Source organism: Sinocyclocheilus grahami, unplaced genomic scaffold (assembly GCF_001515645.1).
Source record: "Sinocyclocheilus grahami isolate Dianchi unplaced genomic scaffold, SAMN03320097.WGS_v1.1 scaffold61.1, whole genome shotgun sequence".
Taxonomy (NCBI): Eukaryota; Metazoa; Chordata; class Actinopteri; order Cypriniformes; family Cyprinidae; genus Sinocyclocheilus; species Sinocyclocheilus grahami.
In genome coordinates, this window is record NW_015505240.1 from 1,534,052 (window position 1) to 1,544,073 (window position 10,022).

Genomic DNA, 10,022 nt, shown 5'->3' on the forward strand with positions numbered 1-10,022 from the left:
CACTGTATATGCGATAAATGTGCACGGTAGGGGGTTAAAAGAGGGCGAGAGGGGCTTCAACCGAAAGTAGGGCAGCCTTTGACTTCATTCACAGAACGACAACCCAGCTGGCTCAAAAAAGGCACTCTTTGATGAAAAGCCACATGTCACAAATTTACTGAAAATTTACTTACCCTCAGGCCATCCAAGATGTAGATGAGTTTATTTCAGAACAGATTTGACATTTTAGAAACATGTCGCTCTTCATTTTGTCCACAAGGTGGCGAATTATTGCTATATTTTATAACCTTACGGAAATAAGGCTAACATAATCGAATAACACAAATATTAGATGTAAACGATGTGTTCTAAACACACACTCTTTCAATGTATTTCAGCATTCAGGCACTTTTTTCTCCAACAACTAACATCTGAATAAATATAATTTATTAAATATCATATTATCAAGAGTCTCAAAGTACCTTTAGCGGTTAGTAACGTTGGGAAGACGGATTCATTGTAGCGAGCGGTCGCTCGAACAGTAGCGTTTAAATGAACTGATCCACTGATTGGGTGTGAATAGTCATTCATAAGTGTCCTCGGGTGTAAAGTTATTAATTAATTTATTTGTTTAAAATTGTAATATTTATTTTATGATTCCAAGGGAGTTGAGTGAAATTCAAATCATAATAATCAACATTTCGAACGAATGATTCTTTCACAAAGTGGATAATATTATGCTACATACCACAAAAAAAACTGCTATACACTACAGTATATAGTGTGCACACTGTGTGGATTTTCTGTAAGCATAGAATACCTGAACGACCTGCTACATTTAACAAAATGAGCCATATACAAAACACCACACTAAAAAAAAACTAAAACAAAGAGCATACTTCCCAGATTATACTGCATCTCATAATGCAATGGAATAAACTTGACCTTTAATTTCCTGAGAGGAATTAACTATAAGATTGTTTTTCATTTATTATTTTATTTATTTATTTATTATTAAATAAACTAGTTACTTGGACCTGCAACGTTTTAAAGACATTTTATCACAAAAACTTCTGAATTTAGATTAAAGTGAAAGTTTTTGGTGAATTAAGTCTTATTGCTTCACCTACTATTAAAAAAAAACTACTTGGCAACATATAGTAGCCTATATACTGTGTAGTAATTGATAGGTATTGGGTTAGTATTTCATTCATAACAGAACTGAATTTGTTGCAATACTTTGAGCTTGAACTTGTTTACATTGCAGTGGAACACAAAAGTCAAAATGAGTTGCATGGAGTAGTTATTCAAGTAGTAATTTCAAATAAAAAAATAGTCAAATAGCTAATTGGCCTCTTGATGTTGATTGTCCTCTTATGATTCAGATTTTGTGACTTGCCTGATTACAGAAGGCACACGGGTGGGTAATAGCATGTGTGACCACACATTTGAAGAATTTAGGAGGAGAGACAGTACAATATATTGCAAACTCGAGTTATAGTACCTGTGTTTTAGACCATCTGGGAATAATATGTTTTGTGGCATTCCAAATAAAGACGATTAACAATGTTTTATGCAGTATTGTTACTTGAAAGCTTGCTTTGCGTTCTGAAATGTTTAATGATTTTTTTTTTTTTACTTTAAAATGATGGATTGTTAAATGACTCATCTTTCACTTTCTGCTATTAAGATGTGGCCGCCTCAATTACATTTCAGATACTGATGTCTGGTCATTGTTTTATTGTTATGAGCTGCTCACACTTGGAGTATTCATATTTACGCTTGCGTGTGACATCAGCTCATCTCATGTATGACATTATTCCATTTATGCAGAGACCCATTTCATAGTCCCTGCATACCTCAAAAACAGGCTGTTGTAACATTAAGTACCATGGTGTTACCCTTCAATGCCATCATTACACTATGGTATCATCACAGTACATTGTTTTTAATCTCTGAGTTACTAAAAACAGGCAGTGTCACTATATGACTACATAAACTAATAAACTTTAGTTCATCTGTTAATTCTTTACATCAAATCATTTATTTAGTGCATTCAAATAACAACCCCAAAAGTCTCTAACACTGTTCATAAACAGCAATCTACAGCTTTCAAACAGAATGAAATGAGAAAATTGGGGACAATGAATGAATAAATATGCTGTACTTAAATCTTCTTGTTTCTCTTAAATATATAAATATATTTAACTCTTCTTTTTAAATCTTCTCTTCACCTTCCAGTTTTGAGGTAAAGAAGCAGGACTTATAATATTTAAACATAATTAATATTAAACATATTTTAAAGGTCCCATGTGTGTACCTGTTTTTCTTACACACTGAGTGCATTCAGGTTTAAGGGACTTAAACCTGAATGCACTCAGACTCATGGGGACTTGTGTCACGGTGGGGACCTAAATTGAGGTCCCCACGTCTAAACAAGCTAATAAATTGCACAGAATGAAGTTTTTTGAAAATCTAAAAATGCAGAAAGTTTTCTGTGAGGGGTAGGTTTAGGTGTAGGGTTGGTGTAGAAAATACAGTCTGTACAGTAGAGAAACCATTACGCCTATGGAGAGTCCCCACAAGGATAGTAAACCAGACATGTGTGTGTGTGTGTGTGTGTCTGTGTCGGTATATATATATATTAGGGGTTGCCAATGGACTAGTCGACTTCAATGCTCTGCCATGACACTTTAAGCTTGACGTCGACTAGTCGCTGATCCTATAGAGGGAGCAACAGGATAAGAAATCTTTGAAGGACTTCCACATTTACGCTCCGTTTACAAACAGTTAAAATGACAAATAAATGCATACTCTATAAAGCGCTCCACAAGACGTGTGATTATATTACTAGATGCTCGAAATTGAACAGGAGAATGCACGTTTTAAACAGCTTATTGTAGAGGTAAGTTAATCACCGTTCTAATCTAATGCGCTGCTGCACTGTAACGCACACACATAGGCTATAGACAGTAGATCCAGGGCCGTTTCTAGCCAATTTGATGCCCTAGGCGAAATCCCTATTGCCCCTATTGTTTTATAACATTTTAATTTGGATACTATATACTATACTATTACATCTTGTTTAGATATTATCAGTGGCTACATATATATATATATATATATATATATATATATATTGCATATTAAAATATTAAGCAACACAAGCTTTTTCAATATTGATAAGAATAAATGTTCTTGAGCTCCAAATCAGCATATTTGAATGGTTTCTGAAGGATCGTGTGACACTGAAGTAATGATGCTGAAAATTCAGCTTTGCCATCACAGGAATAAATTACATTTTAAAATATTTAAAACGAAAAATTTTCAATTGTAATAATATTTCACAATATTACCGTTTTAACTGTATTTTGATCAAATGCACACTGTCTTGCGCACTCTCATTTGCATTTATTTGAATTGAATACTTACAAAGTTGAAGTCTGTGTCGTGCATGGTTGTCTCTTGTTTGCCGTTGTACAGTATAATAATGATGGGGTGGATCAGATAACAGGCAAAGCTGATGTTAGACAAAGGAGCCCAAAGGCCTAGAGACAGAATTCTATCCACAAAACCTGTGCAGACAGATAAATATTTAGGTACGTTTTAACAGAAGCCACTTATATGTATTTTTATTTGGCTGCCAGTTATTATGTTATTCCTTATTTGTCCTAATTATTTATTCAAATATGAGTTTTCAAAGCTCTTCTATTTAACTCCGTATCCTTCCTCACAGGCCAGGATGATCCAAACCAAAGCCAGGGCCCAAAGTGAGCAGTGCGTCCCCTGATAAACAGCATGAGGAAGGGACAGATAGGGCGGGACATCTCTCAGTACATAGACCAATCCAACTAAGAGGGCCATGACTGACAGCGAGCAGAGCCAACCTATGACTGCCTGCCACTGTCACATAGCAAAAATGATCTGTTATGAGACTGAAAACAACTTTTTGATGTAAAAAAACAAACAAAAAGCATTAAAGACATTGCCTGTTGCTTTATAAGTGTCTCTTTCTTGGTTGTCATATATATTCCGGCAAGAATCCCCAGTAGATATGGCCCATATCTTGTGTAGGGTTTGTTGTAGTAATACTGAAAATAGCTTTTGTATGCCCTGAAACAAGTCAACCAGTACATAATATAAATGAATAGCATTTAAAAAGCAATCGGAAACAATTAGGTAACATGAACAAAAATCAGACTCTTGGTACTAAAACTGCATTGCACTTGGCAGCTGCTAGAGGCCTTAATTGCAGTGTTCTAGAAATGCACACATTGCTCGTGTGATTACGTCTCATTGGGAATGTTTTCTCAGTTTAACGTTGCAATTAAGAAATGATCTCTTACAGAGTGGTTGGCTGGTGCACAGGGAGATGCAGAAAACTGGTGATCAGGGCTCCTGTTATACTGGAGATCATTAGGAGAACAACCGACACGACGTCAAGCACGCTTTTGTTTCTGGAAATAAGCAAAGAGGTGATGTTTATGACCTGGGAACAACTGGCAATCCTGACATGGGTGAATCTCACAAAACCTGTCAAGAACATTTCAGATTTTACCCAAAAAAATATTAAAAGAAAGAAATGAGAACACATGGTAAGAAAACAAAGCCTGTTTTTAGAACTATTCAGAAATTTTGCATTGCATTCTCATTACTGCAATGTAAAAAATATATATATCATTCTTATTACTAATACACAACCTTTTAAAAGAAAGGAATACCTTCATTCAGCATGGCTGCATTAAATTGATCAAAAGTGACAGATAATGTTCAAAACTGATCAAAATTTGAATGACAGATGAGATGTTTTTTTTTAATCGTTTAAACTTTCTATTAATTGTAGTATTGTTTAGAATACTTTGTGGAAAGGAACAAAATGTAGACAGGTGAACATATTGTACATCCCACATAAATATTATGAAGAAGCACTGTAGATTGAAACTTTTTGCTTTCAAATAAATGACACAAGGTTCAATCATTTGTCTAATGCAATGACATAAACATATTTTAAAGGTCCCATGACATGCTGCTTTTTAGATGCTTTTATATAGGCCTAAGTGGTCCCTAGTACTGTATCTGAAGTCTATTTCCCGAAATTCAGCCTTGGTGCAGAATTTCAGCCACTACGAGCCAGTCCCACAATGAGCTTTCCTTAGGACGTGCCATTTTTGTGTCTGTAGCTTTAAATGCTAATGAGGAGGAAAGAGGCGGGGCAACTGCCATGCTTTGCTCGATTGCAACCATGATGTCTCTCGCGGGAAAAAAAATATTGCGCTCGCCTCGCACGGTAGTAGCTCATTTTCTCATGGGCGGGCCAAATTCTCTGGGCGGGCAAAGCAGAGAAAGGGGAGGTAACCTTTCCCCGTATGACGACATAAAGGGAAGATTCCAGATTGGGCCATCTGAGCTTTCATTTTCTCAAAGGCAAAGCAGGATACCCAGGGCTCGGTTTACACCTATCGCCATTTCTAGCCACTGGGGGACCATAGGCAGGCTAGGGGAACTCATATTAATGTTAAAAAACCTCATAAAGTGAAATTTTCATGCCATGGGACCTTTAAGGGTAGCGGAAGTGTTCAAATACTGTTGGGCCTTTGTGTGGATCACATAATGATTTCACTCACCATAAAAGACTAGCGGCTGGACTTCTGATTCTGTACAAGAGTCTGGAACACAAACACCCACAAAGTACTCCACCCTGTCCTGCATAACAGAATAATATCACTAAGAAACAAGCTTTCATCTCAATTCGAGAGTGTCTGCTTATTTAATTATAATAATTGCATCTTTTGGAAATCAAAGATTAACACACACTGGCATAAGAAAAACACACTTACTGTAAAAAAAAAATACTAATGATGATTTTTTCAGGTTCTTAGTGGATTGAGGTGTTTTTATTCATGCTTTGTGTAAGGGTACCTGTTTGAGGAACACCTGGCAGTACTGTCCCCTGAACTCCGGACCCTCCACGGGCAGAAACTCTCTCAGAGATCCAGGTCTGTTCACATTCTCTCCTTCAACATCACTGCCAACCTTACCAAATGCATCGTACACTACAACAAGAAGTGGTGCAGGACATATAAATTAAATCCCAATGAGAGTCATCAAACTATGCTGTTTTTAAAAAAAAATTATAAAAGTAAAAATGTAATAAAAAATTCAATATTGATAAATAAAGAGAAAACAATGCTAAAATAATAATAAATGCATTGTTAAACTATTTTACACTTTCAAATATTAGAAATAATAATAATAAAGGAAAATAAATATAAAGAGAAAAAAGATAAACAATAAATAATACAAAATACACAACATTAAAAATAAATAAATAAATGTTTTTTAGATTTCAAATATGTTTCCAATATTATAAATCAATGTTAAATAATATAATTAAGGAAAGTAAAAGTAAACTGGTAAATAGAGAAAAAACAAACAATATAATATAAAGACTCAATATTAAACAATACAATTAAGACAAATAAAATAAACTGATCATATATATACATATATACATACAGTACTCAACATTTAAAGTGGATCAAAAACTTTCATCAGTTGTCCTAAAACTAAAACAATACCCGTTCTTGTCTTAGGACAACTTTAAGGAACTTTTTTGATCCACTTCAAATGTTGACTACTGTATATATATATATATATATATATATATAAACAAACAATTTAATAAAATAATATTATATACACAATATAAAAAATAAACAAACAGGTATAAAATATTTTAAACAATATTTCAAATATTATTAAATAAAAATAATTTTGCCCCCCCCCATGCACATGCTTAAAAGTATGCTTTAGTTAAATCTGGCATGATTACTTACTCAAGACTGCGTATTTGCTTGGGGTCTCTTTCTGTAATTCCATAAGGAATGCGGTTGTGTCCTCCTTGCATTTTAGCGACACATTCCAGGCACATGAGCCGTGGCAATCAAGCAGGTATATCAGCGTGACGGCACTCCATGTTAACCCTAGCATCTTGTGCAGTGTTTCATTTTGGGTGTTTCACTGGTTGAAATATTATGAGATCAGGACACATGATGGGAGAAGAGCTGGACATGTGACCTGTCACTCTCTCACCATCCAAAATGACCATGCAAATCAAAACGCCATGCTCGCATGATTGTCTGGTCATCATCACACTCAGCCTTTTACCTCAGGGAGGCCATTGAACAACTCAACAACACAATTTTTGTTTTGATTAGGTCTCTGCTCTAAAGGAAGAACTCTACAGTATATCAAGATATTAAAGTTTGAAAAACAAGACCAAATTATCTGTGCCACGCTATTCAAATTGATTTTATAGTGCTATACTCTTACTTAATGTCAACAACCGTCCATTTAAGGACAAAGATGATATTTCAATAAAACCTGAGAACTCCATTAAGTCTAAGAAAGAAAAATATTTGCCAAGATATGAGGCAAAATGTTGAACATATCTTAACATGAAGCACTGAGGAAACATGAACATGAAGAGAGAGGAAAGTCTATAAAATGCTTAAAGATATATATTTTTTAACATCCACCACCACAAAAGCCCCAGATTTACAGTGAATAATTACAAATTTAAAGTCACTTTCTCCCTTGTCAACATGCAAGCACCAATCACAATGCTGCATTTCACAGCGGTCCCTTTTTCTGACTTTAAAGGTCCACTGAAATGCTTAGAAATACGCACAGTGTTGCCAGCTAATTTCCAGGGCCCCTTTTTAAAATAGCCAATAGCGTTCGTTTATATCACAGCTTGGGCTTTAGCCGTTGAGCTCCGTAAAGCCGCATTTGACAGTTGTATGCCAGCCACAATCTCATCCATATTGCTATAAATATAGTATTCTGTGTAGAATTCAAATAGCTCCGATACATTTTGTGGTCTGTGCTGACTCGCGCATGTGATCCGCTCTGTGCTATCATGTCTCTGGACCGGAGCAGAGTGTGCGGTGCGGTGGTTAGCGTGACACAGCGCGAAACCAGACTTCTTTTTTTCCTCAATGGAAAGCATATTTACACTGTTTGAATCGTTCCCTGTCCCCTATATAGTGCACTACGTGCCATTCACTGTACAGAAAATACAAATTCTGTGGACAAGTGACCGATTTCAGCCGCAGCTTCAGCGTCTATTTTATAGTGTAGGGGGCAGGCGCTTCGGATTCTAGAGAGCATTTGATTGGACAGAAAGTTTGATGAGAAGCTGAAGTACGATGTGACGTCAAAAAAATCATTGAGCCGTTTTGGCGGAAGTGATGAACTGCAAGCTTTGAATGCTGATATCTTCTAAATGATAATTTTGTCACTGTTTTGGAGCACACTGCCTTATAGATAACCTTAAGACTAACATATTGATACTAACACCCAAAAAACGTTAATTTTGATTTCATGGGGACTTTAAATTCCCTTGTCACCAAGACCAGTGGCTGAAAGGGAATTGCTTTCAGGCTAATTAAAATGAGGCAAAGCAAGAGCTGAAGCACACAAACTCCATACCAGTTTAGACATGTTAGATATTTTTGTGTATGTATCATTTATTAATGATAATGTTGTTTGCACAAACAAAGTCTACCGAACATCAGCAAGACATTCTATAAAACAGAACAACCACCCACCATGAATGGCTTCTCTCATGCACATATGCGTCCTCAAAAGTACTCATTTATCCAAAGGAGAACAAAATACTGAGTTTCGAGAACAAATGAAAATCGTGAACTAGCACTGAGCTCCTCATGAAGTGAAACGTTGAAATGAAATGCTGCAGCTGAGTTAGAGGGGGGAAAAAATGCAGTTAACCTAGACATTTTATAAAGAAATTTTACAGCACGTTCCAAATTTTGACCAAAACATTCATTTATAGTGAAGGCAGCATTTGTTGCTCTTTTTTCCCTTTTTCACACTTAGCATGTGAGTCAGTTGAACACCAAACTTGAGACTTTTCCATGACATGCTGCTCTAAAAAAACTAACTAAAAATAAAACACGTACATTGGATTGATGACTTTCGAGCACCAGAGGCACTTGACCACACTTTAGTATACCAGCACTTATGAATTACTGATTTCAGGAACGAGAAAACACGAGTGGGGCATCCTACTTTGGAGTTCACGTGTAAAGAAGGAACGTTGGTTTTAAATAAATCAGGACATATTCAGGATTCGTTTCAGTTGTACTCTCTGCAGGGCAAATTGGTCTTGGATTCAAATGACAAATAAAAGCTTCCCAAAGTACCTCAAAATTAGACGGGCATGAATCCGAAATGTGGTTCTTGATAAGTTGAGCCACTGTAGTGTGATGATAATCCAAAACACAAATGCAATCAAACATAAGTTATGATTTGGAGCAAGCTGCCTGAGAAGAAATGAAGTGCGAAGAATCGTCCGGCTGTGACGAGACCTTAAAGTTAAAAAGCACATATTGATTCAACACGACCTCTTGGCAGTGGCTGAGATATATCAATTTAAATAACTACTTTCATGTCTTGTTCTTCCGTAGTGCTAAATTATAGTAGTTTTGAATGGACGACTAATTCACAAAACAGAAATGCACCATAAAAAGCTTTCAGGCTCAATTCCACATCCGGTTCTTCCGTCAAACGCCATTTTCGGCTGCTTTAGGAGACACTATTACTGCTTGTGTTGTAGGTTGCGGACTGATTGTCCTTTCAGAGCGCAAAATGTCTCACTGAGAAGTGTAACTGTGACATTCTGTGCACTTATTTTTTTTAGCAGCAGTTCGGAAACTGGGACCGAAAGCATCCCAAGACTGAGACAGCTGTTTGGACAGCATCTGTTCCCACGAGAAAACAACGAGAACTCTCGAAAATAGAAAATAAAAAGGAATCTATAAAAAAAAGGTCTACCCAACACGCATACAAACATCTATCATAAAGTATACAAAATGTGTTCTCATAGATAATTAAATATACATGAATCAGTTTTTAATATATTACACATCTTTAAACACACATTCTGTGTATAGATTTATACATGTTGTATATATATATATATATATATATATATATATATATATGTATGTATATATATA

At 35.7% G+C, this 10,022-nt stretch overlaps 1 protein-coding gene across 1 annotated transcript; it reads right to left on the bottom strand.

Annotated features, from left to right (window-relative positions):
* Positions 1-2,058: 2,058 nt before the first annotated feature.
* On the bottom strand, positions 2,059-6,969 carry LOC107584632 (nose resistant to fluoxetine protein 6-like). Its single transcript, XM_016271342.1, has 8 exons — positions 6,816-6,969; positions 5,899-6,032; positions 5,604-5,682; positions 4,326-4,512; positions 3,969-4,092; positions 3,698-3,882; positions 3,412-3,556; positions 2,059-2,082 (listed from the first exon to the last, which is right to left on the bottom strand). Exons 1-8 carry the CDS (start codon positions 6,967-6,969, stop codon positions 2,059-2,061), a joined length of 1,032 nt encoding a protein of 343 aa, XP_016126828.1.
* Between the last annotated feature and the right edge of the window lie 3,053 nt (positions 6,970-10,022).